This window comes from Pseudoliparis swirei, chromosome 18 (genome assembly GCF_029220125.1).
Source record: "Pseudoliparis swirei isolate HS2019 ecotype Mariana Trench chromosome 18, NWPU_hadal_v1, whole genome shotgun sequence".
Taxonomy (NCBI): Eukaryota; Metazoa; Chordata; class Actinopteri; order Perciformes; family Liparidae; genus Pseudoliparis; species Pseudoliparis swirei.
The window spans coordinates 12,013,547-12,040,808 of NC_079405.1; the positions used below are offsets into that span (position 1 = coordinate 12,013,547).

Consider the following 27,262-nt stretch of genomic DNA (forward strand, 5'->3'; position numbering starts at 1 on the left):
AACACTGGGATGTGTCACATGCAAAAGACTTTAAAAGGTGAATTTACATGTGTTTGTAAAATCGAGAAAATGAGCCCAGACTCCAGAGGGTTAACATGACACATTTGTCAGTTTACCAAGGCCACTGGTTCTGCTGCTGTTCAGTGTTAAAGATGACAGGACCAATCTCTAATACACCTTTTCTTACTAATCTGAATGTTTCACTGAAGAAACAATTTATCATCCACAATATTAAATACCTCACTGACACTTTATAGGTAGGAGCCTCTTTGAAAACACAGCTCTGTGTGAAGTGTTGTCTTTAAAAAAGAATACAATTAAACAAGTGTCTAAAATACACGCTGTCTGGAGGGATTACTCGTTCATTTAGAAGATTTAGTCTTTCGAAGAAAAAAACCCTTTTAATCGCGATTAATCGCGATTAATTAATCGCAATTTCAAAATGTGCGATTAATTAGTTAATTTTTTTTAATCGATTGACAGCCCTACATTTTTCATTAAACCATGCAGTAAGTGATCATTTTTTAAAAATCACTGTATGGTACTGACATAGAGAAGAAATCCTGCAAATTGCTCATTATTTGCAACTTTACTTGAAAACGAAATAATTTAAATTGAAGAGGTTTTACCTTTACCTTTGTTATGCCACTGGAATATTAATTGGATACAGATTTGAAATATGATTATCAAATGCAACAGTTCTGCATTTGTCATTATCCTCCAAGGGTGTTCGGAGTTAAGTTTTCACAATGCCGAGCTCTGGGACAGTCTGAATTTGGAACAGCATTTAGATTCCAATTAGTGAGAAACACTTCACTCAGATCTTTCAAAAGGCAAAGATAAAAGGTGCCTGATTCAGCAATAGTCAAGTGTTATATATTTGTTAATCTTCCGGAACCCGGACATTCCGGAACCCAGACATTTTGGAACCCTGACATTCCGGAATAAGGACATTTTTGAACCCAGACATTCTGGAATACAGATATTTTGAAACCCAGACATTCCGGAACCCGGACATTCCGGAACCCAGACAGGTTCTCGCCCCTTGGCTTTGCTTATCATCCAGGGTATTGTATGTCTTTGGGAGCTGACTATTTGGTGGTGTGGGTACTTTGAGAGGCCTCCAAAGTGTAGACGCCCATACAAGATTAGAAGAAATATTACTCAGACATTTCTTACACATTTGGTTCAAACCCTTTCAAATGTGACCACTAATCTGATGACGTCTGTAAATTTAATACACCTTGAAAAACATTAATGAAGAGTTTAGGTGTGATAAAAAAGGAAATCAGGAGTAGTATCATATCTTGTGTGCATCATCTAGGTGCTTATATTGGTCTGAACGAGGATGCTGGCACCGGAGTGAGGCATTTATTATTAAAATAAATAATTCTGGTACCCAGGTGGCACAGTTGTGTGAATTTAGGCGAGAGCCAGAAAACACTCGGGTGAGTGTGGGTATTGTTCTGGCAGGGATCATGTAGAGGATGTGATTTAGCCGGAGCTTACAATGCTTATCATACTCCTGACTAATTGTGAAAGGAGTACGACAGCACTCCTCTTCAGGACAGACGAGCATGCTTTTGTATGCCGCACATTGATCAGACAGGTGGTGTTTGACATCCATCATTGAAGCGCCACAGTAAGAGATGGACTCTGTGTTTGAGTAGTTTTCAACATTCTCCAACCGTCTTAACTCAAAATGTGTTATTTATTTGTGCATGCAAGTTAAATTAGTAAAAATGACTTATGTAGGATGAAATTAAACAATAAATGTAATGCTGAATAGAATATACTTAATCCCTTTAGACGTTCAATGAATTAAAAAATAAATAAAAGTAAGTCTGGCTTATTGGTAAAGTGGCGTGTTGTTAACTTTTTTCCATACTGACTTTGAAACACTACAGATGTCTTCTTGAAATGCATTACAGTTAATAAATCAGTGGCATAAAAATGCTGATACATTTTTTGCCCAGTTTGTGTTTGAAAATCATACGGAAGAAAAATCTTGACTGGGAGGTAAGCTTTATGATCGACAGGCAGATATTAGAGGAAAGGCTGCTCTGAAACTGCCACATAAGTCAACCTCCTTCTGGTTTACCTTACAATTCTATTCTATTTTGGATTTCCATTCTGCAATCATTTAAAAAAAAAATTAAGTTTCATTAACGAAGCTGTATTTAACCTTTGTATTTAACCTCAGTAAAAATACGGCATCTCTTTGTAATATTCACTGCACCACTTTTGCAATTCAGTACATACAGTACGTGGCTCTGCTGCTGGATAGCATCAGATGCAAGTAAAATATCTTTTTATTTGGAAGTATTACCATACAGTTAAAAGTAATATATCTTGTTTTAACACTGCATTTCTGTTGTTGCATGACATGACTGTCCTTGAAACACAAGTTCTCAAGTTGAGCTCATACATGTTGTCATTTAACACTTCATACTAATGGTTTGGCCGTTTTTCATCACGGAAAGGGTAAAGTTACCCATGTTGGATTGTTTCTCTCAGTTAAATGAACATGTTGAGGTATTGTAGTAACTTCTAATGATTAACTAATGCCACTGAACATGTTTAAAAGACAAGTGTTCAATACCAAATGACTGGCAGGTGTAAAGAAATGACAGTGACACATGTTGACCTATCCAATGTCAAGAAAAGGTTATTTAGGGGAAGAAGGAGACCTGCAACACAGGAGCATATCTACTTCAATAGACTGTTATTGTAAAGGATTAAATCCAAATGCATCAAAAACTTACTATTTGTTCTCCCTGCTGTGTATATGGATCAAAGATAGAAAGACAGAAGCTCCATTTGATTAGTATCAATAAAGAGGCTGATATGAGGAACATCAGTGGAAACGGACTCTCTTAACCCTTGTGTTGCCTTAGGGTCATTTTGACCCGAATCAATATTACACCCTCCCCCCGCCTTAGGATTAATTTGACCCCATTCAATGTTTAATGTCGGTGTTCTTTCGGTAGTCAACAAACAAACATAAAGTGCCTCACACTTAAACTTGGAAAACAATATTAATTCTAATAATTTTCTGGAAGTTTTAATTGCTGGCGTCAAATTGAACCCAAAGGGTAAAATATGTTAGTAAATATAAAGGTAACAGGAGGGTGAAACATTGAATCGGGTCAAAATGACCCATAGGCGGGGGGAGGGTGTAATATTGATTCGGGTCAAAATGACCCTAAGGCAACACAAGGGTTAAGTTATAATAACCAAGCAATGTGCATGAGGTAACACTTTTTCTAATGAGCTCCACAGCAGAGAACCAAGGAGACTGGATTGTAGCGTAATGAGTCCCCTTGTGGGCAGTAGCAATATTCATACACTACAGCCTACTGTCTTCAACTAAAGGGCTTTCTCTTGATTCACAAAACATGACATCTTTGTTGCCTGCAAGTAATAAACAGTAATAAAGCACATAAATAGACCATCCCCTTAAAATGTTCAGTCTTCAAAACATTTGTTTTTCATATTTATAAGACCACTCTTTGTTGTACTGCCGATGGATACTAACACCTCTGATAGGGTCTTGACTGAGGCTCCAGACAGCACCTCAGTCAGAACTTCTCTACTCCCACTCTCCGGTGCTGGCTGCCATTTCTTCTGTGAAGCTTGCCAAAAATGTGGGTCTCTTTTCCATATGAGCATCCTGCTTCGCCAGTAATATTTAGCTGCTAGTGATGGATCCGTATAGTACTCTGATCTGCAGCTTCAGCGCTTTGAGTCAGCCTCATTTCAAGGTGTACTGTAACTCCACTTCTGCAGTTTATTGCACCAGAATGGTTCACTTGACACCATAATTTACTAAAAACATATCTGAAAGTTATTAAAGATATATAGGTTTCATTCAAAACACTGAAGGCCTAATTGCTCAAGCTACATCAGAAAAACGCGTTCTAGTAAATAAGCCAGTGTTACGTCACCCTATGTGCATGGTACAGCAGTTCTTCAGTATTTATTGTAAAAAAAAGCAGCGGGGTTATGGTATTTATCAATTTATTTATTCAGTGAGGCTTTGAAATTGGCATACACACGTGTTAAAGGTGTTAAAGGACTTCATGCGGGTAGACTTCATTTATTGGGCTTTTTATTACAGTTAGAAATGTTATGTTGAATGCAGGGAATTATCCTGCAGTGTGTTCAGACACATAGTGTGACCTTGGGAAGCAGAGAGACCACCGAGTTCAACTCAGAGTGTTTATTTTCTGACACAGTATTTGAGTACTATGGTTTGATTATAAGGCAATATATACTGAAAGATTAAACATACCTTTAGCATTGTGGTATCACGTTATAGTAATATCTCTGGTTGTATCTCTCAATTGTGGTCAATGTTGTAAATCAGCGGGCAGCTCCGCTTTATGTTTTTTTTTACATGATCTAGTCTGCAGCATTATGACTGTGGGTAGTTACAACTCCATCTTTCACAGACTTGCATTAATTAATACACAAAGCTCTTCTACGTTTGTTTCTCCAGAGCCGGAGAGTTAATAGCGTTCACAACTTTCAAGATAAACAAAAGAGGAGACAAGAGTTACAGCAACAGCACAGGGTCAAGCCCATCTGAATATTTTTCCCATAGAAAGCAGACAGATGAATAATGCTACAGCTGCTGCTGCAGTACGGCGCTGACTCATTGCAGAGTGGAAAGAAACAAGCCTGTTCACTGAGGATGTTTCTGTTATTCGAAGATCTAGTGTTGTTGTTGTTTTGCTCTTGTGGTAATTTGAAATAATTTGCTCCCACAAGTTAAATTACACTTGCTTATTCTCATATGTATGATCAAAAAGGTTTAAGAGAAGAGATAATCATGTGCCCACACTGCTCCCTATAAATGTGTGCATTGATTTACTGCATTCATTTTGTTTTAAGTGCCTTCACTGAGCAACAGTTTCCCCCATTTATAATACTCCCAATAATTAAACAGTTTATTTCTATGTAACGCAATTTGTTCTGCTTTTTTCCTGCTTTTACAGCAATACATTTACAGTAATTTTGTGTTATGTTATCCAGTAATACGCACACAATTCAAGCTCTGTGGGCTTTTCCATTCAGGTGCTCACCTGTGTACAGATCCACTATGTACTGTGGAGATGCATGTCTGTCAAACTGATGCTCTACTATTCAGGTTATTATATAACATGTTGTACATTTTTAACAGGCTGTGTTGTGGCAGGACATTCCCTGGCTCTAGGGCACGAGCTGCCATGCCATTTGGTTGTCTGACACTCGGGGAGAAGAAGGATTACAACAATCCCTCAGAGGTGGCCGACAAATATGATCTCGGACAAATTGTTAAATCGTGAGTACATCGATGTTGAAAGGAGTGAGGAAAGACTTTTGAGAGATCTGCCCAAAATATAATGGACGTTTCTTTTTTCCTCATTTTAACAGAGAGGAGTTTTGTGAGCTATTCCGGGCAAAGGATAGGAACACCTTGAAAATGTACACCTGTAAAAAGTTCCACAAAAAGGATGGAAGGAAAGTGAGGAAAGCTGCCAAGAATGAGATAACGATCTTAAAGATGTAAGTGAAGTCTTCCTCATTTCAGATGCCTGGGGAACTGTCCTGGCACTGAGACAAAGTGTCATGAAAAATAATCAACATTACTCTTTTTTCACAAAGCAGAGTGTGATGCAAAAGCTCGACAAACAATATCCAGATATTTTACCTTTGGAGATCCTTAGAGTAATACACAAGGAGGAGTGCGGTGACATTCTACACGTTTCTTACTGTTGACAAATCCGATGTAATTTTACATTAACTGTCCTACATTTCCCACACTATAGCTCTATAGCGTGCATTCAGCATTGACTCTCCGTATTGCTCATTTTTAAGACCACTTACATCCCGTTATTCTCCTTCCCCTCATATTGCTCTGTTCCCCCCTTTTCTGCTTTTCAAAGGATAAAACATCATAACATCCTCCAGCTGGTGGATGCTTTTGAAACTAAGAGAGAGTACTTCCTGTTTCTGGAGCTGTGAGTATTATTAGAGGCACTTGAGATACATGTTGGTACAGACTGATGAGCATTGTTCTTCCCCAATTGTGTTGTTATTCAATAAGTGACATGCTTTCAATGTGGATGTCCCGTCTTTCCAGCGCTACAGGCAGGGAGGTGTTTGACTGGATCTTAGATCAAGGATACTACTCCGAGAGGGACACCAGCAATGTTATGAGGCAGGTGTTGGAAGCTGTAGCGTACCTGCACTCTCTGAAAATTGTCCACAGAAATCTTAAGGTATATCACACTGCTGACACCTAGTGACACAAAGCAGCATTTCCACCCAGGCAAAGTTGTATATGATCTATTTTATATATATATATATATATATATATATATATATATATATATATATATATATGTATGTATGCAGGCACGTGCACAGACATTTTGGGGGGCAGGTGCTCAAACCAAAAAAAAGGGCACCCAATGCCAAAAAAAATTCTGCCAGAGTTGAAGCATAAGCAGCAATACACTGATGATGCAATACATCCTCAACCTGCATTTCCTCTGGGCAGCATCAGACCGCTAGCTTACATTTTCTTTATGAATAAAGTTGAATTATTATATAGCAACAACAGTACAAGCGTTCTGATTGGCTAATGGGCGTCATGCCAGCCACGTATTGCCCTCCTGGTCTGATACGGATCTGTATTGCCCTCTTACGTCATTTTCAAAATGAGCAATATTGATAGACATCAACAGCCAAGAGCAGTGGTCCTCAAACTAAGGCCCGCCTCCACATTTGGCCCGGCCCTCTGAACAAGAGAGGCCTTATGATTTTTTTTCAGTCTGGCCACGCAAATCCTAGACTAGCCCCTGTTGAATAGAACGGAATAAGAATTCTCTCTCTCTCTCTTTCTCTCTCTCCTCTCTCTTCTCTCTCTCCCTCTCTCTCTTTTAGTGAGCGCCGCGGAGCGGGTCTAGGCGAAATTCTCACAAGAACTCAAATAAATGCCCCGTCAGATATTAAAACACATTTGGGGGGACTTGATGACAGAAAGAGTAACGTTTATTCTTAAATACGGATGAATTAAAAAAAAGTGTCTCCAGCAAAAAGGGCACTTTACTCATCCAGGGCAAAGGGGCTGGTGCTTGAGCACCACTAGGGCTCTATCTGTGCACGTGCCTGTATGTATATAATAACTGCTTTTTGGAAATGCTTTCCAGTAACCTGTATTTGTTTACTCATACAGCTGGAGAACTTGGTGTACTTTAATCGTTTGAAGCACTCCAAAATTGTTATCAGTGACTTCCAGTTGGCCAAACTGGAAAATGGACTCATTAAGGACCCATGTGGAACCCCAGAATATCTTGGTACGTGACCAAGAATGCAGTTTTAACTAAGTTCAATTGATATGTGTTTAGTCGTATAGAAACAAACGTTTCTATTCTGTCGCACAGCTCCTGAGGTGGTCGGGAGGCAGAAATATGGAAGACCTGTCGACTGTTGGGCCATAGGTGTCACCATGTATATACTGTGAGGGCTCACAAATATACTACAGTCATTTTCTAATGTATATTTAAGTGATTTTATTAAGATGTGTGTTGTCCAATAATGTTCTAATTCTGCCAAATCAATAGTTTGTCTGGAAACCCTCCTTTCTATGATGATGCTGATGAAGATGATGATCGTGATAAGAATCTTTTCCTAAAGATTTTGTCAGGGAACTACGAGTTTGATTCACCATATTGGGATGACATTTCAGATGCTGGTAAGAGATAATCAGTTCACTCAAATGCATCAATGGCATCATATTTCACAGATGATGTGTGACTATGGGCGACTATGGGTCAGTGGGTAGCAGGTCCGTCTTTCAATCAGGGGGTTGGAGGTTCAATCCCCGCCCTAGTCGATGTGTCCTTGAGCAAGACACTTAACCCAGAGTTGCTCCCTGTAGCTGCGTCTACAGTGAATGAATGTAACAGTACTGTAAGTCGCTTTGGATAAAAGCGTCAGCCAAATGACATGTAATGTAAATGACATGTAATGTAATGTGTTCAGAGCTTTTGGAAAGCAAGTTCAATGTTGTTTATTTCATTTCTTTAAAGCCAAAAACTTAGTGGCATCCTTGATGGAAGTGGACCAAGATCAGCGATTAACTGCCCAGGAAGCCATTGCCCATGAATGGTACAAAAATAAAGTTACTATATAAATTGTCCCACCAACAAGAACATAAGTTATCAACTTTGTAGCCAGAAAAAAATAACAAAATAACTTTCTTGTTCCTTTTCTCAGGATTTCTGGAAATGCCGCCTCAAACAAGAACATAAAGGATGGCGTTTGTGCACAAATAGAAAAGAACTTTGCCAAAGCCAAATGGAAGGTATTGCTTTTCATACATCTCATACATGTTTGCTCATGTATCATTAATCATTGCATGTTTTGGACAAAATGTTCATGTTCAGGATCCAAGTCTCCAAGTAGGAGGACTGCACTTCCCTTTTGCAATACTTTTAATTTTCTGGACATAAAAAACACATCATTTTATTCATATTACCACCTTTCTAAATTGAATTGATGTTAATATACAGATAGTACTCACTGAAATTAACAACTATGAACATACAATAAGAAGAAGGCACACCACCAAAGCGGCGACGACTGTTCACCTTGATATCTTTACCAAAATGTGATTATTCTCGGTCAGAACCCTTCCTCAAAGCGTGCATCAGGATCAATCTGTAAAGTGTGTTGTGAGCTGTCACTTGATTTGACCCTGGCATATTTTAAATACTCACAGAAAGCTGTTCGAGTGACCACCCTCATGAAGAGACTTCGTGCGTCCGAGCATGGAGATTCTGAGGCCCCCGGTCTCGCTGCAGAGGCTGCAGACACACCCGGTGGCGCTCCTGCTCCTCCAGCCAGCATACAGGCTCCTAGTGAAAAGGTTCCTGACACACAGACTGCCATCTCTGCACTCTCCCTGCCCAGTGCAGCAAGACCGGAAGAGCAGCCACCGGCACGGTGCAATGGAGATGTTCCCCAGATGTTGCCACAGGGAAAGGGAGAGTAACACAAGACGAGGACCCTCGCCAAACCAACAAGCACATGTGCAGTAGAGCCACTCAATTTGACATGATGATACCATGTCTATGCTGTTCGACTACCCCCCAGTTTGCAGAGTTATTCCATAACACCATGTATTTCATCATTTTTGCCTTCTGTAGTAATTGTTCTATTGAATAGTGTTCTCCAATCTCCCTTGTTATGTTGTGTACGATTCTCTTTAACGCTAGTGGCAAAGTAGCTCTTCTGTTGTTTCCTTTTCCCTGGAGTCTGTAAGAAAAAATACTCTGTGTTATTTTGTGAAATCCTTGTATATACTGTAGGTGTATTTGTTGGTTTAAAAAAGTTGCTACTTTTCAGCTTAAGAAATGAAAATCTGAGTTGATTTTTTTATGACTTAAAATTATGAGTTGAGCTATTGAATTAATTGACCATATCAACGTTTTAAAATGTGGTAATTTATTTAAAAACTTTACATTCAAATTCGTTTTTGAGTTAACAGAAACCATGTCTCTAATTAGAAACATGTACAGTTATATATTTAATTGAAAAACAAATTGAAATCCCTATGATACACTGATGACTGTCTCTAAAGTATTACAAGTTATTATGTAACAATCACATACAGTCAACAATTAGTGGATTCCATTTAACAAAGAGACTCGACGTCTGCTGGTTTATCTTCGGTGCAGTACAACTTCAGTCAACTTACAATTTTAAGGCAGCAAGAAAGCATATTTTTAAGTTAAAGTGCCTTAATATTTGTTGCAATGTGTACTGTGCTGAAATGTTTCAAAAGGAACAACTTGAATATAATTACTTACTGATTTCTTGTAAATGTTTTAGCTGCCCTTCTGTTTAGTTGTACACTGCTGTATTGATACTTGTGTTTTCCATCCTCTTTGACACTACAATCAAAACTAAATTTAGAGCGTTGTACTTGGAGTGATGTCATGTTGTTGTGTTGTTACATGCTTGTTATACGAAAATTTCAGAATTCATGGCTGAGTCCATATACTTTACCACTATGTATTTTTGCATTGTAAACATGTGTATTTTTTTTATTTACGTGTATATTTAGCAACATTTAGCTGAGCTAACTGGTTGCTACAACGCTTGTGAATGAATAAAATTAGCAATACTTGTATTGCTGAAACTGTGACATTATTTCTTAACAGTAAAACCAAGATTTTGTGTTATTAATTTCAATTAACACGCATGAATAATGCATTTAACATATGTCTTACCACTTGAGACTTAAAAGCCATATCAAAGCTTTTAGGGACTGATATAGTCCATAATATATTTTTGTACAAATTAAGCAAACTACCCAGTGGCCAATTAGATAGAGGAACTGTTTGTTCACCTAAAATGGATCTAGACTTTTACAGGTGTGTGGTGTATCTAAGAAATAGTAATGTGATGAATGCCTGTGTGTTTATTTACAGCCAAAAAAAAAAATATATATATATATATATACTACTTGTATAGCCTCCCCTTGCATGACAACACATTATTTAATGTGACGATAGTTGCATTAAACAACCGCTGGATGGCAGCAATGTTCCTGTAGTATGTCAGGGTTACAACGAAGAAGAATGAGATTCATCCCCGCTGTAGCAACAGAAGAAGAAGAAGAAGAAGAAGAAGAAGAAGAAGAAGAAGAAGACATACGTTCGTCTCCATTTGTCGTCAGTTCGCTGAAGCCATCGACGATCTGCACAGCAATCCTGTGCAATATCGATACTGAGGTCGAACAACAACAAGGTGGGTCCTAAAGCAACAACATATACTCGATAATATTGAAACATACAATTGGTGGTAGATCCAAAAATGCTTCTCGGCTACAAGCTAACGCAAAGTAACCAGATTTACTTTAGCCCAGTTAGCTCCGACCGCTTCGCCTGGTGAGTGATCTTTGGCGCCGGGTTCGTTGTCGCTGTTGAGGGTCGAAAGCTCGCTGATGGATCCACGCGCCGCCCGTCATCACGATGCTGAATCAGTTTGTTTATGGAAGTGCAGTCACGTTCAACATTAATTCCATGTATTTATGTTGTGGCGTGTGTGTTGAAGGCCTTGCGAGAGGACAGGCGTGAGCAGCGGGCCAACGTTAGCGTGCCCAGTGGCACGAGCCCGGGCTTTGACGTGTGCAGCCATCTTTGAAGTATCGTCGCTGACACTGAAGCGTGGACGTGACACACATTAGCCGACATAGTCACCATCACTTCTTCACGTCACGTTTACATTGTAATCTTGTTTATAATGGTGTCTTCCTGTGGTTTTACGTCGCTCTATTCTGTACACACGACGCATTAGCACGTCTGTCCGTCCTGGAAGAGGAATCGCTCCTCCGTCGCTCCTCTTATCCGGACAGAGGATGTTGCAAAGTGTTCAGATTATTAAAGACATGCGATATTTGTGTCGAATCACTTCGTATCAATACTTTTAGGTTGTGCAGTCAAAGTTGATTTCTTAAACGGTGTTATGATGGATATACCTGCTAAGTCCCAAGTGGTGCATTCATCTCCCAGAAAATAATGCAAACCTTTAACTTTGCCTCCAAATAAGATACTGACTAGCCAGCATGTGGGATGGACCAGGGCGAGGGCAAGGACCACGGGGAGGACCACCCTTTCGGTAAATAAGCATCATTTATGATTTGAAGCGAAAAAGAAACGTACATTTTGTAGTAACTGGATGTTTGTGTTTAGAGCCTGCTAGAGATGTGGTGGGCACTATGGTATCACTGTATATGACATGTTTATTATTGAAAACATTATAATATGAATAGGAGACTTTGAGTGTCAGTTTATGTACGCATATTTAGCATATTCTCACAGTTCTCTATGGCTCCACTTGTGATGTAAGGTGTCTTCCTTGGTTATGTGCATTTCAAACAAATCAATAGTCTAATATGTTGATATATATATTCCAGTGGGGATCATCGTGGAGACAGGTTTGGTGGCAGAGATCGTCCCATGCCTGATTTTAGAGGTAGAGATGGGATGAACATGGGGCCCATGGGTCATATGGGCCCTCGGCCTCAAGATATGCCACCAATGGAGATGAGAAGGATGGATGGGCCACCCATGAGGGGGCGTGATATGGACCAACGTGATATGAGAGACAGAGATCAAAACAGAGATTTTTCCAGAGGTGGAGAAGAGCCGGACTTCAGTCTAAGAAGGCACTATGAAATTTCCATCAGAGACAAACTGATGAATTCGCCTGGTTTCCCGGGACCAGGCAGGAACTCAGGAGATATGGGAGGGAGGGGAATGCCGGGAGGGAGGGGCATGCCAGGAGGGAGGGGCATGCCGCCCCGGGATCCAAACAGCAGATTTATGGACATGAGAGACAGAGAATCATTACAATATGACATGCCTCCGTTCAACAAACCCAATGTTGATGGAAGAAGAGGTTTTCCTATGGCGCACAACGATGGATTTAGGGACATGCATGACAGGCCCCCAGGGGGCATTGATGACTTTGATGGGTATAATATGGATTTACCGCCACTGGAAAACAGAGTGATGGACATCGACCGCAGAGGAGGCCCACCTTTCAATCCAAGAGGTGGATTTGATTCTGATATGGATTTCAGAAATCGTCCAGCAGCTGAATTTAGAGAAAGGGATCGATCTCCCGTACGATTTGGAAACAATGATGTCCCGTCAGTGGACAGGCCAAGACCAAACATGCCCACAGACATGACTGGCACTCAAAGATCCGAGTTTATGGGTGCAGGAAACATAATCCGAGAGAGAGAATATCCAGATTCAAGTGGCAGCCCCTTGATGGATTATCGAAGCGGGGAAGAGATGACTCTTGCAGAGGAATGGAAGAACCGTAGAAAGGACGAGACTCCTCTCGAAGAAGTTGGAAAAGGTACGGGAGATGCCCCAAAACCTAGCTTCCCTGTAGGTTTTGGCAGAGATGTGAATGTTAGAGATCCACCACCATTTCAGGAAAGGGATAGGCCATCTGTCAAATTCCCGGGGAAAGACGTTGGCTTTCCTCACCGTGACCACTTTCCTGCTATGACTCTACCATCAATTGCCAGCAAAGCTCCGCAAGACCAACCACGCCAGGAAATAAGTCTTCTTTCTGGCCCTCTTGGGAGAGAAAAGGAGAGCGAACCTTGGCTTGGAGAAAGGAACCCGAAGAATAGGCCGAATAAATCAAATTGTGACGAACGGCTCCTTTACCATCAAGAAAAGATTCAGCCATCGCATGTTATTCAGAAGCCAAGTGAGTGTTTCGAAGGGCTGAAGGATATTCCACACAATCAAGGACCTGCCAAGGGTACGATGGGGACTGAAGGTGATTTCCAAAGCAGCAGCACTGTACAGGCGAGAGATCAAGACTACAGGGACATCGATTACAGAACAGGGCCCGTGATGGCTTTTGATTACAAGCACCAGGCACTTCCACCCCCAGAGAAACTCATCAAGGAGTCTAAACCAATCACGCCGTCAAAGTTCAGTGAGCCTGGTTCTAAGGTGAGTTCATTTACATTTTGCCATTTAGTATTAGGATCGAAATGTATCATAAAATGTTGCCATTTCATAATCTGATTTTTAACCAACATTTCTGCGAAAGGATCAAGATTACAGGAATGCATCAGTGGAGGACAAAGTTTCCAATACAATATCCATAATTGGTATTCCAAAGACTGCCACAATGGAGCAGGTAATAATCAAACTGAAAAGTGACTGTTTAAATCATTATGGTTACCAGAGTGTGTCTCTAATGGTTTGCTTAGAAAGCCAGAGCATAACTCTGACATGTCCTTTTGCAGATTCTTGGCGCCTTTGCAGTCCGTGATGGCGTGCCGATGCAGGGGATGAAAATCAAAAATGTTATGCCAGGTAAGAATTAGGTTTCTTTGTGAAGCTGTTTGGGGCAGTCGATCGCTAACGTGTCCCACGACATTTCGCTTTTTACGACATTCGAAACTTCGCATTCTTTCTTTTTACTTTGTTGGTTGCTTTTGTTGTTGGTGGTCTGTGTGAACTCGCTTGGTAATGAAGGAAGGGGAGGGTTCTGTTATGCCACTTTTTCACATCGGAGGATTTCTGGTCATTGTGTCAATTAGAGGACTTTACCAAGGATTCAATATTAGGAGCTTTGGAGAGTGTCCGTTATAACGGATCTGTGACAAGTGACTCATTGAATGTGACACTTAACGTACTGCAGCACAATGTCACAAACCTGAAATGGAGATCGTCTTGTTAGTGCTTTGTTCATCTTGCTGATCTAAACGTCTGCTCGACAGTGTTTTCTACAGTGGATCATCATGGTCAGAGATCATGCCAAGCCTTTTTATGAAGATTATTATGTCTCAAATGCTTTTAATTTAGCATAAAGCATCAAAATGGTCATCACAGAAAAATATTAGGCGCCTTTATAAAATTTTAGACAAACATGACTGGTAAAACTCTCTGTCTCTGTGGTCACACCGCGCACGCGTTCACTGCCACTGGTTTGGAATACCTGCTAGGAAAGGTTTTGAGAACGCCTTAATAGACAAAGTATCTTTTGACATCAGTCATCAGAAGACAGAATAAAACCAAAGCATAAACAAAATGTGTGTTTTCCTGAGAAGGTATGTATGTATGTCAAGGTGAATAATTCGCTCACGCTGATCTCGATGTATTCACGAACTGCTGTCTTTCATGTTTTAGTGGGTGACTGTCATTGCTGGCATTGACTAACAAAAACCCATCTGTATTTCAAATGCTGTCCCCAGGTTACAGCTACGATACGGCCTATGTGGAGTTTTTAAACCTCGAGGATGCAGTCCACTTCATGGAGTCCAACAAGGTGGCCCATCCTCGTCACTCTACGAAGGCCGTCTCTCCCATCAGGATTATGAGGGGTTGAGAGGGCATTTAGTAGATGGGGGAGGGAGAGAACCTGGGCAGGGAGGGGTTGCTTCTACCATTTATTGAGATTACGTTAGTAAAGGAGATGAAGATGTCAGTTGTTGACATTTTTCGGTGCTTTAAACTTCAACAATTGTTCCTAGTTTTACATAAATTAAATGATCAGAAGTCATCCACAATGCCATGGTCGTACTTGTTCACACTTAAAATATTTAGAAGATATATTTTTCTTAGTTTCAACTGTATGTGCGCAGACATACAATAGGTTTTTTCTCCTATTTGCTTGCCTTAGTAGTCAACTGAAAACTGCCTAATCTCGGAATAGATTTAACCATGAAAATACAGATACTTGGGGGTGGGGGGAGAAATCAGTCCCTCCGGACCGTGGGATTGTCGAACAAGAGCTTGTATAATTTTACGATGACATTGAAGATACTGTACGAAGCCACCAGTGGCATCTGTTGTGATTTAGCCTTTTGAAACTCAGAGACTCAAAGGAAATTATCGCCTGCGGCACCTTGACATCTTAGAGGATATTAGTTTCCTCTTTGCTTTGCACAATCATCAAAGAAGCTTCTGTGGTCAAGGAAGCAACTGCAGATTTGGACAATATTCTTACCGTGACTCGTTCAGAACGAAAACCGCACAACGTAAAATTAAATCCAAGGAGCTGGTTGTTTGGGGATGGGGCAAGTATTCCATCTTTACTCGCGATGTCAGCGGTAGAACGAGAGCGACGTGTTCCAAAGTAATCGACCAGGAATGTTTCTGTAATTGGCCACAGCCTCACCAGAGGCTGTCGTCTTGTCGCCCGGCAGAGGTTTAGCCAGGTGCTGGTTCTGCAGGACAAACCTGCGTCATTTGGGGGACGTTGCTGCGATGGCTCCCGCTACGTTGCTGGACTGACCTCATTCAGATGAATGAGAAGGCTGCGTTCATGAGAACTCTGCAGCTAGTTTAACTTAACGTACAGGACACGTATTGTGATCTTATCCAGAGAGTTGGCATTTGTTTTATCAAAAGTAATCTTTTTAAGAAGAAGAGAACAAAATTATATATACACTACCGTTCAAAAGTTTGGGATCACTTAGAAATGTCCTTATTTTTCAAAGAAAAGCACTGTTTTTTTCAATGAAGATAACATTAAATCAATCAGAAATACACTCTATACATTGTTAATGTGGTAAATGACTATTCTAGGTGGAAACGTCTGGTTTCTAATGAAATATCTCCATAGGTGTATAGAGGCCCATTTCCATCAACTATCACTCCAGTGTTCTAATGGTACATTGTGTTTGCTAATCGCCTTAGAAGACTAATGGATGATTAGAAAACCCTTGTGCAATTATGTTAGCACAGCTGAAAACTGTTTTGCTGATGAGAGAAGCTATAAAACTGGCCTTCCTTTGAGCTAGTTGATTATCTGGAGCATCACATTTGTGGGTTCGATAAGACTCTCAAAATGGCTAGAAAAAAAGAACTTTCATGTGAAATTCGCCAGTCTATTCTTGTTCTTAGAAATGAAGGCTATTCCATGCGAGAAATTGCAAAGAAACTGAAAATTTCCTACAGCGGTGTGTACTACTCCTTCAGAGAACAGCACAAACGGGCTCTAACCAGAGCAGAAAGAGAAGTGGGAGGCCCCGTGCACAACTCAGCAAGAAGACAAGTACATTAGAGTCTCTAGTTTGAGAAATAGACGCCTCACAGGTCCTCAACTGGCAGCTTCTTTAAATGGTACCCTGAAAACGCCAGTGTCAACGCCGACAGTGAAGAGGCGACTCCGGGATGCTGGCCTTCTAGGCAGAGTGGCAAAGAAAAAGCCATATCTGAGACTGGCCAATAAAAAGAAAAGATTGGTATGGGCAAAAGAACACAGGCATTGGACAGAGGAAGATTGGAAAAAGGTGTTATGGACAGATGAATCCAAGTTTGAGGTGTTTGGATCACACAGAAGAACATTTATGAGATGCAGAACAGGTGAAAAGATGCTGGAAGAGTGCCTGACACCATCTGTCAAGCATGGTGGAGGTAATGTGATGGTCTGGTGCTGCTTTGGTGCTGGTAAAGTGGGAGATTTGTACCAGGTAAAAGGGATTTTAAATAAGGAAGGCTATCACTCCATTTTGCAACGCCATGCCATACCCTGTGGGCAGCGCTTGATTGGAGCCAATTTCCTCCTCCAACAGGACAATGACCCAAAGCACACCTCCACATTGTGCAAGAACTATTTAGGGAAGAAGCAGGCAGCTGGTATGCTGTCTGTAATGGAGTGGCCAGCACAGTCACCTGATCTCAACCCCATTGAGCTGTTGTGGGAGCAGCTTGACCGTATGGTCCGCAAGAAGTGCCCATCAAGCCAATCCAACTTGTGGCAGGTGCTTCAGGAAGCGTGGGGTGAAATTTCAACAGATTACCTCAACAAATTAACAGCTAGAATGCCAAAGGTCTGCAATGCTGTAATTGCTGCAAAAGGAGCATTCTTTGACGAAAGCAAAGTTTGAAGAAAAAAATTAATACTTCAAATACAAATCATTATTTCTAACCTTGTCAATGTCTTGACTATTTTGCAACTCATTTGATAAATAAAAGTGAGTTTTCATGGAAAACACGAAATTGTCTGGGTGATCCCCAAACTTTTGAACGGTAGTGTATATATATATATATATATAAAAATTATTTTCAATTGGAAAGAAATATTGAAGGTAAACCATTGTAGGGATTACAACTTTGGAAGAATTTTCTCAGCCATGTATGAGTGCATTGTTTTTTTAAATTAGTATTTTATTTAGATATGCCAGTGGTTTGGCTTTATGGATGACAGCCGGGCTATTGGCTGTCATCCATAACAACTCTTAAGTTGCATTGCAGTGAAGTTCTCTACAGATCATTGTGGGCCCCAGAGAACGAGGCCTGCTAATGTTGGTGGTTCCCCGACTTTTCCTTTGGCGCCATTTAGAAGTTTTTGGTGTTTGGTTAAAATGTCTCAACAGCTATTGGATGAATTCTCTGCAATTTTGGTGCAGATATTAATTTCCGGAGTATAAATCCTACCGGTTGTGGTGACCTTCTTGACTTCTCCATTGAATCGGCTCTACATCTTCTTCGTGGATTGGCACACATTTTGATATCCGTGGTTCCCAGAGGAACATTCTTTGGGGATCTCCTGACTTTGAATTTTTTGGATTGGATTCAATTTATTGTCATTGCTACTATACAGGTACAGAGGCAACAAAATGGCAAGAAAGGATGAAAGATTACAGCATAACATGAGGGGAGAGAGCACATAAGCACATACATTTTAAACATGACTTGCAACCAGGAGGAGGGGGGTAGAGGTAAGCCAAAGACTGGGTGATCTAAGCCCAGCCATTGGGGGGCAGAAGATAACCAGCACAGACGAGCAGCCAGCCGGTCCAGCAGCCATTACGGCCAGTCACAGACCCCGTCCTGTCACACTAGGGGTACGAAGCAGGCGAAGGCGTGGGATGGGGGTGAGGGTGGTGAATGCATATCAGTGTGTTGAAAGTTCGTGTATGAGTGGCCTGGTATGTCGTCCTCCCCCAGGCCACAACAGACAAGAGTTCTCAGTGCGCAAGATGGTCGTTGCCATGGAGATGGCCTCGAAAGGTCCTGGGGAGAAAACAAGCACAGGTGTCTGTGGATAGGGGGAAGGGAATGAGAGAGATTCTCACTTCAGCGATCTTCAGGGGAGTTGTTGTTCCAGTAACGGCCTTGGCCAAGGCCCGTTCTGGTTGAGGGAGCCGAAAGCAGATAAGATTGGGATTGTTTGGTCTTCCAGTAGCTGCATTCAATTTGCGCAATTACTATCCCTCCATTTTCCAATAGGTTTTCAAATCCATCCAATTTCATTTGCAGAGCTGTCAGCTTCTCCACGATGTTATCATTCTGGCGGTTTAATGCCACAGTCTGAGTGCCAACAACTCTACCCAGCGCATTCGGGCAGCCTTCGGGGGCGTTTAACAGCTGTCACCGTTTCCTTAATTTTCCGATAAGCCAGGGCAGCACCAAATCCAAACAGCAGAAATCCTGTAATCATAGTTCCGAATAGGTAGATGTCTTCTACGTCCTCCACGGAAAGGGCCACTAGGCACACGACACGCCACTTCTCCCACTCGTCCATCGTGTAACCAGCTGCAAACGTCCCGGCAGGACAGGCAGGTTCCCCCGAACCCGAGCTTCTCGTCGAGAAGATGGTGTCAATTGCGTTGAGAGACCAGTTGATCAGGTCCATGGTTTTTAGTTCGAAGAGCAATCCGGAGAGTCTCAAGTACAAGACAAGACATGACGATAGGAGCCAAGCAGGGAAGGTCATGGGGAGGAGAGGGAGAGAAAAATGTGACCGCCTTCGGAGAGAGCCAAACGAGAATGGGATGACGAGAATGAATTTGAGGTGAAATCTCTCAACAACGGTTCGAGGGGTAATCATTTAGGTGGAGAGATTTGTGGTCTTTGTGCATGTTATTGATCCCCTCCCTTTTCATTGGGACCATCAATACTTTGGTTAATTTATTCAACAGTTTGCTTTTCTTCACAATGAGCAATGCAGCCTCACAAAGCCGCCCGTGTGCCTGCAGACTCTTGTCTTCGGGTATCTGCTGCAGTCCTTTCGGCAAAGTTCTTCCAGCAGTTCAAGGCATTTCTATTCATCGTTGACTTCCCTTAACACTGCATGCCCTCTGGATGGTATTCTCTTGGACTCATCGTGGACCTCGGGCATCAAGATTTCTTCTTTCTTTCAACTGTTCTGTGCAGTTTGTTCATGGTGTCGGATGTGAAATGAATTCCCAATGTCTTCAACACTGGCCAGAATGGATGTGCGTTGATTGTGTGTGAAACTATGGAGTAGCAGCCCATGAGCTCGGTAGTTGGGATCGGGTGGCTTGTTGCTGAAATAGGTTGCAGTTTATTGTTTGGCTTTGCTATTGGTGCATTTTGTTGCTTTTGGCAAATGTTCTTGATAACCCAGGATAAAAAGTAGATGATGCAGGTAGTTGCAAGGTCATTAATCTTCATATTAAAAGAAATATTTTGCCACTTAGAAGCTGACATGAATGGGAAAGTATTTTTGATGTGTGCTCTAGGGTGCGACTAAATTTATGGCTCAACTTTTGGCGCAAATGATTTGTTCTCTGCGTTTAACCACTGGATTTAAATGGATCTTTTTGATGCACAACCCACTTTAGAATTATGGATGTTTAGCGCAGTGCTACAGATTTTCATGAAGCCTTTGAAGCTGCTAATTTGTCATAGTAATGCAGTGTAGTCTTGGATGTAGGTTATTAATGATGCCTTAGTCTAGTAGTTAGTACACCACGTATTGAGTCTTATTTTTCAATACCAGTTTAGTTGTTTTCTTTTGGATTGTGCTGTGGTCAACCATCGGAACCTATTTAGTGAATCGTTTGTTTGCTTTAGTCAAACACTCCCTGGTTCCTGCATTTAAGTTTTGCGGATTTGCTGCTTTTGTTCGCATTTTGGTGTAGTAAAATGCATTTCTTTGGGTTTTGGTCGGATAAAACCAACAATTCAAAGATGTTACTCTGGGACTTAAGATATTGTCTGACATGGGCAGTCTGACCTTTTTTTGCTGACATTTTCTGGACCAAATCATCACTTGTTTTACTGATCGATTATTCTGCAGACTATACTCGATACAGAAAATATTTTAGCCGCAGCCCTAATTTGTAGTTCCGTTTTAAATTATTCAGCATAGTGTCAGACAAACTGCTTGTGAAGCAGGATCCTCAATCTGGGCTTCGCTTAGGTGTTCGCCCATTTCATCCTCAGCAGTGAAGAGGAGGGCTTAACCTGCCACAGTGCATGTTGGGTGTCATTGGTTTTATTTAAATATAAGTCACAGATGTCGTACAATGCTGATTGATCATTTCTGTTCTTCTTTCAGGGATCCCTAAAGGTTGGCACTAGAACAACATCCATGAAGTACATACAGCCAGAGGAGTGTGAAAGAAGTGTTCATGTGAGTGCAGTCTGAGAATTATTATTTCTCCCTTTTATTAGAAATTCTAAAACAATAAAAGTTTAATTAATGGTAAAGATATTAAGACTACATCAACAAAAGAAATGTGCAAATCATTCAAGCAAACAATATAAATAATATTTTAATATATGTCGGGGTGACACTAGACAGTCAACTCTCCCTGACGGCCAACATCACTGCGACGACGCGTTCCTGTAGGTACATGCTGCACAACATCAGGAGAATACGGCCTCTTCTTACTCAGAAGGCGGCACAGGTTCTGGTCCAGGCTCTGGTCATTTCACGCCTCGACTACTGCAACTCCCTCCTGGCTGGTCTACCCGCTAAGGCCATCCGACCTCTGCAGCTCATCCAGAATGCAGCAGCTCGACTGGTCTTCAGTCTCCCGAAATTCACCCACACCACTCCGCTCCTCCGCTCTCTTCACTGGTTACCGGTGGCTGCTCGCATCCGCTTCAAAACACTGGTCCTGGCGTACCGTGCTCTGAACGGATCGGGCCCCGTCTACATCCGGGATCCGGGATATGGTCACACCGTACACTCCGGCACGTTCACTCCGCTCGGCAACAGCCAACCGACTTGTGACTCCTGCACCTCGAGCTAATCACTCTACATCCAGACTGTTTGCTGTCCTGGCTCCTCAGTGGTGGAACGAGCTCCCCACTGACATCAGGACAGCAGAAAGTCTCTACATCTTCCGCCTGAGACTGAAAACACATCTTTTCCGACTATCTGGATTAAAACACAGATTTGCATTTCAGTGGCACTGGGATGGCACTTATTGTGGTGTTTTTGTGGTTCGACTGAGTTGAGGAAGTGTTGCTTCCTGTGTTCTTGTAGTTCTTGGTTTGTACTCTAGGTTGAAAGGCACTTATTGTAAGTCGCTTTGGATAAAAGTGTCTGCTAAATGACATGTAATGTAATGTAATATATAAAAAACAAGGCACTTTTAAAAACACAATTAGCATTATTTTACCATCTCTCAGTCAATTTGATGTATTTCCTCCAGTATTATTTCATTACAATGTAGCCATTAGACCAGACTGAACACTTCCTGCAGAGATTTGACAGCAGAAACCTTTGATTGTATCCTGGATGGAGTCATTGCTGCTTGTATAACGGCAAAGAGCAGTTCACAATGTACCGAATCACTTCACCGTACGACCGTTCAATTGAAAGTCTCCCTACCTACCTGTGTCTGTGAATTAGGAATCAGATCCTAAAGTACCTCAACTCCAGGAGCCCAAGTTGCCCAGACCAGATGAGCCTTTAGAAAAGTTGAAGACCAACCTGGATGGGTCCAAATTAAAAGGCCCCGCAGAGCCATTGGCCCACGGCCTGTGGCAGCGTAGCTCCGACCTGACTCCTGAGGCCTGGCAGCAGCAGGTGGACCTACAGCTCCAACAGCAGGAGACGGATCAACAGGCAGAGTCTTGGGGCAACCGCAACCTTCCTCCCGGTCCACACCAATCTGACGCCGTCTTCAAAGACAGCAAAAGTATGTTGATTGAAGCTCTTCTCTAAAGCGTGAGCCGCTCATTAACATATTTGATATGCGCTATTGTGATTCATAACCAAGTCGTGTCAACAACACTTCTCCTTTGTGTCACTGCACAGCCATGATAATAAAAAATGTGAAGCCCACCACCACAGTCGAGATGATCCTGAAAGCCTTGGATCCCTTTGCGTATCTGGATGAAAGAAATGTTCGCCTGGTGAAGGCCAAGCCTCCCGGAGCCAAGTGTTTCTGCTTTGTGGACATGGACTCCCACGAGGTAACTCGAATCTGAATGCACAGTTTGTTGTTGATTATTTCATCTTCTATCAGTTTGTGGTAGCCGGTGTTGTCCCAGTTCCCAGCATTTAAAATTGTGTCTTCTTTTGTAGCAAGTGACCCGTCTGGTTGAGCTCCTCACTAAACCCAGACCCCTTTACGTTGATGGAGTCAGAGTTTATGCGGAGGTGGCAAAACCTTTGAAGAACCAAAAGTAAGTCAACCATTTTGTAAGGGGTTTTATTATCAGCTTTGTCCAGTCGAGAAACCCCATCTCATGTGTTCCTGATTGTCTGTTTCAGTTTCAGAAGAGACTTTGATAAAACAAACTGTTCCATCCTTGGGTTTCCACCTGAGATCAGCTTGATGGGGGTAAGTTCTCGTCTTAATTGTGTTGTTTTACAAAGTAAAAAAAGAAGAGGGTGACCTGAGTTATTTTTTTCCTTTTTTCTTGGCACATCAGCACCCACAACCTCCACTGAACTTGCTACCTCTGCAGCCACCCACAGGTACCTCCGCTGGAATGCAAGGTGGGACTTGGGCACAGATTCTGGTATCTTGGTCCCTAGACACTGTTTATTATTACTAAATCTAAATATGTTCGCCACCAGGTGACTTGATGTCTGGCAGCACTAACCCTGCTCTGTCATCAGAGCCCAGCATTGGACAGGTAGGTTACACAGTGAAAAGCCCCATATCTTGGGAGATGGCTTGTCTCAACGCTGTGCATTAAACTCTACGTCTCCTGAACGCCTCGTAGGGAGTTGGCTTTGGGGAGACTCCAGCTGCGGATCCGTCTTTCCAGGCTGGTGGACCCCATGTGCCCACAGAATCAGCTGTCCCTGCAGATGGATCACAGCCCTACATCTATGGTAAGAATCAAATCAAGTGTTTGAATCCATAAAAAATATTGATCATTTTATGTCTATTTAGTAACACCATTATAGTAAACAACTTCTGTAGCTGTGATTTAAACCACAAGTAAATGGTGACGGACCTTAACTTAAATCTGACATTGGAGCGGAGTAAGAACTCCAGACAAAAGGTCCAACATGGATGAGAAGTGGAACTTAATGTTGAGGCACTTTTCTTTTGTCCTTGTTCCTCTCTTGTTGGATTTCATTTGTATTTTTCTTTGGACAAAGGCCTCTGCCAAATGAATAGATTTGATGTAAATGTTGTATCTATTTCTCCCAATTCTTCCAGGCTCTGAGATTCCAGACATGACCAACTATTTGTATGATTCCACGTCGGGCTTCTTCTACGATCCTGAGACGACACTTTACTACGACCCCAGCTCTAGGGTGAGACTAACGGTGATCCGGTGCTTTCTACGGCCAATGAGCGGGGAAAAGAAAAGCAAGGGAGAAACCGTGTTTTATAATATTGTATATCCAAAAGCAACATGTGCTGCAGATTCAACAAACCAGTTAATATTAAATAATGCACACTTAACCAGAAGTTACTGCATCTATGCAACTATATTCATCTTATTTTAGTTCACAGATTGACATTCAGCCAGTACCTCACACTTCTATTCCAGTTCTGTCACTTGTCTGACAATTTACAAATGGCTCACTATCTGGAGGAGTGAGTGAAATGTACACTTACAAACCTAAACCTAGCAAGTAGCCACTATGATGTCTAAAATTAAGGACACAGACTGAAGTTTTAAGCTTATCATGCAGTAATTAACCAACCTTTAGCCACAATAATTTAAGTTAAGTTCTAATTTTCCCTTTTTTTTCTCATTTGTTTGTGAATAGTATTTTTACAATGCTCAAAACCAAGAGTACATGTACTGGGATGCGACGTCAAAGACTTACATCCCAGTTCCAGGAGGAAACCCGACAGCGGCCCAGCCTATGGTCATGACTGCTGAAGATCAGGCCATCCTGTCCAACCCAGCAGCGGACGCTCCTCTGGAAATGAAGAAAGCATTGGACCCTCCAAACCCTGAAGAAGAAGCTCCAGCACTAGTTCTCACTCCTGAGGCGGGCTCTGATGCGGAGCCGGTCCCAACTTCCTCATCGGCAACTCCCGAAAAGAAAGACGACGACGACTCCAAAAAGGACATCGACAAGCCGAGAAGTCTCGCTGCTGTGAAGGTATGACCGTGGTCACAATACCAGTGCACACGATGTCCAATGCAGCTGTGTAGACGGGAACGTTTAGACACTGGTTTCTTTTTGCAGATCATGAAAGACATGGAGCGCTGGGCAAAGATACAAAATCGTCAGAAGGATAGTGTTCGGTCACCGTTCCTGAGGATGGGAATGGACGACGACAGGAGGCAATCCAAGACGGCTGACGCCGGTTTTGCTATCTTTGAGAGGAAGGTTAGAGACTCGTCTTCAACAATCACATTCATTCTGTGCATTATTTTCCACAATGAATGCAGACTGAAGTATTTATTTATTATATCTTTGACTGTTTTTGTCCCGGTTCTCGTTTGGGATATCTTTAGATATCCGGTCCAGATGATCTTTTTAAGAAGCCCCTTGCTCCTCTTAAGAAAGATGAAAAGTCAAAGGTAAGAACCGTCACAAAATAAGAGCTCAAGAGGAGCAATGTCGTGAGTAGTGGGAGAAATGGACGATGTTTACACGTCAACGATGACACGAGATAAGAACACAGAGCAAACCAGACCTCTTTTTTATTTATTTATTATTATTTCTCGAGCTGTTTGTTTTTTACTTCTGTATATCTGTGGTGAAAAGACAAAAACAAAGTGTTTAAAAAAAGAAGCCTCAGGTTCACCCTTTTGCATTACTCGTGGTGTACAAATGTAAACGTGGCCAGTATATCTTTATTATGAATAATATGATTTATTTATGTTTTGGGATCATTTGTGTGGTTTGCTTCCCCAGCGTCCAATGGGCTCCCTGGGTCTGTTGGCATCTGACTATGCAGCTGGAAGTGATGAAGAGGTGGAAGAAGATAAGGAGGATGCAGCTAAGAGCAGTCAGGGAGGCCAGGCTGAGGACTCGGACACCAAGCTGACCGACTGGAAGAAGATGGCCTGCCTGCTATGTCGGAGACAGTTCCCCAACAAGGACGCTCTGATCCGTCATCAGCAGCTCTCCGACCTGCACAAAGTAGGAACTATTAACCTCCGTATGAACAATAGTTGACTGACTCCATAAATATAGCCTCTCATACTCTGATGTTTTCTCTCAACAGCAAAATATGGAGATTCACCTGAAGATCAAGAGGTCAAAGAAGGAGCTCGAGGCACTGGAGAACCAGGAAAAAGAAGTAAGTGAAAATACATGTGGTGGAGAAAATGTGCCACGGAGAGTTTAAGGTTGTCGGTTTGATTACTCAAGGTGGAAAGTGTTGTTCACAGTTGAATTCCAGAGAACCTTCCAGAGAACCTTCCAGAGAACCTTCCAGAGAACCTTCCAGAGAACCTTCCAGGTCACCAGAACCGAAAAGAAGAAAACAACAACAGCCGCAGCATCACAACAGCTGGGCTGGAAGCTCCAGGTGGGTGTGGTTGTAACCGACTGTCAAATGGATAACGAAGCATTGAAGAGATTGTATAACGGTTTGTTCAACGGTTTGTTCCCTTCGCTTCAGAGAAATGAATAAAGGCAGCGACCGACCTGGTTTAGGAGCGGAACCTGTCCCGGTACGTGTGAAACCTTTTACGTCCATCGCATGTCGGGTTTCTTGTTGGTTTCTTAAACCTTTCATTGCACTTTTTTCTCTAGCAGAAGAAAAAGAAAGAGTCCGTCGTTTGGGACCACACGACCTACAAACAAGCAGTACGCAAGGCCATGTTCGCGCGGTTCAAGGAACTCGAGTGATCTCGTCTGGCCCCTCCTCACTTTGATAATATGTCATACTTGTTAATACGTCCCGCTTGCCCACCTTTAACATGAGAAATCCATTTGACTGTCTTTCCTGTTCCTTGGACGTCGTTACACCATATAGAACCCGTTTTATACAATGAAATTAATTGAACAAATATGGTGTATAAAATTCACACGACAAGGTTATAGTGGAGTAAAAATAAAAGTCAAATGATTTCACATCCTCAACATTGGATGATGTGTAGAAGGTGTTTATTTACAGTGTTGATTTGAGTTTCTGCCCATGTTTTATGTGCATCTAGAATCTTTTTATTTTCTTTTTTTGTATTGTACTGCCCACATTAACATTTTGTTTTAAAAATAAATGCGTTTTACTTTTTCATTGGTCGGTATTGCAATGTTGTATGTACACATTTTTAAGTAAAAAAAATTAATGATGGACTAACTTTTCTTAAGTGTTTGTTTTACTTGAACGAGAACAATATAGGTCGGGTTTGCGCCTTTGTGTCTAGTATTTTCACAATGCTCGGTACTCGATTGGTGTCTTGGTTTTTTGCAGAAGTTTAAGCAGGAGGCTGACGCGTGTACACAGCTCATGTCCACTAAGTGGCAGCAGGAGACCGTGTTCTGTTTAGTGTTGAAGGAAAAATACACAATGAACGTGATGTGGATTCCATGCAGTCAGGACTTTGTCCCACAGATCCAGGCCTGGTCCGGCCTA

General features: G+C 41.8%; 2 protein-coding genes across 5 annotated transcripts; both read left to right on the top strand.

Annotated features, from left to right (window-relative positions):
• The first annotated feature begins 5,231 nt into the window (after positions 1-5,231).
• On the top strand, positions 5,232-9,046 carry camkva (CaM kinase-like vesicle-associated a). The gene is made up of 10 exons (XM_056437747.1): positions 5,232-5,326; positions 5,419-5,550; positions 5,931-6,005; positions 6,128-6,266; positions 7,226-7,346; positions 7,434-7,509; positions 7,614-7,744; positions 8,082-8,160; positions 8,269-8,356; positions 8,774-9,046. Exons 1-10 carry the CDS (start codon positions 5,232-5,234, stop codon positions 9,044-9,046), a joined length of 1,209 nt encoding a protein of 402 aa, XP_056293722.1.
• Positions 9,047-10,719: 1,673 nt separating this feature from the next.
• Positions 10,720-26,991, top strand: LOC130208551 (RNA-binding protein 6). Of its 4 annotated transcripts, none has more exons than XM_056437743.1 (23): positions 10,720-10,806; positions 11,608-11,676; positions 11,975-13,541; positions 13,642-13,731; positions 13,841-13,910; positions 14,792-14,865; positions 20,854-20,928; positions 22,159-22,447; positions 22,567-22,724; positions 22,837-22,937; positions 23,026-23,095; positions 23,187-23,253; positions 23,335-23,393; positions 23,484-23,595; positions 23,930-24,027; positions 24,490-24,831; positions 24,919-25,062; positions 25,191-25,256; positions 25,594-25,821; positions 25,907-25,981; positions 26,061-26,212; positions 26,306-26,357; positions 26,440-26,991. In XM_056437743.1, exons 2-23 carry the CDS (start codon positions 11,624-11,626, stop codon positions 26,533-26,535), a joined length of 4,038 nt encoding a protein of 1,345 aa, XP_056293718.1. In that variant the 5' UTR covers positions 10,720-10,806; positions 11,608-11,623; the 3' UTR covers positions 26,536-26,991. The 4 variants fall into 4 exon arrangements, with proteins under 4 accessions (XP_056293718.1, XP_056293719.1, XP_056293720.1 ...); XM_056437744.1 differs by having other exon boundaries at positions 26,443-26,991; XM_056437745.1 differs by having other exon boundaries at positions 26,073-26,212.
• Positions 26,992-27,262: the final 271 nt, after the last annotated feature.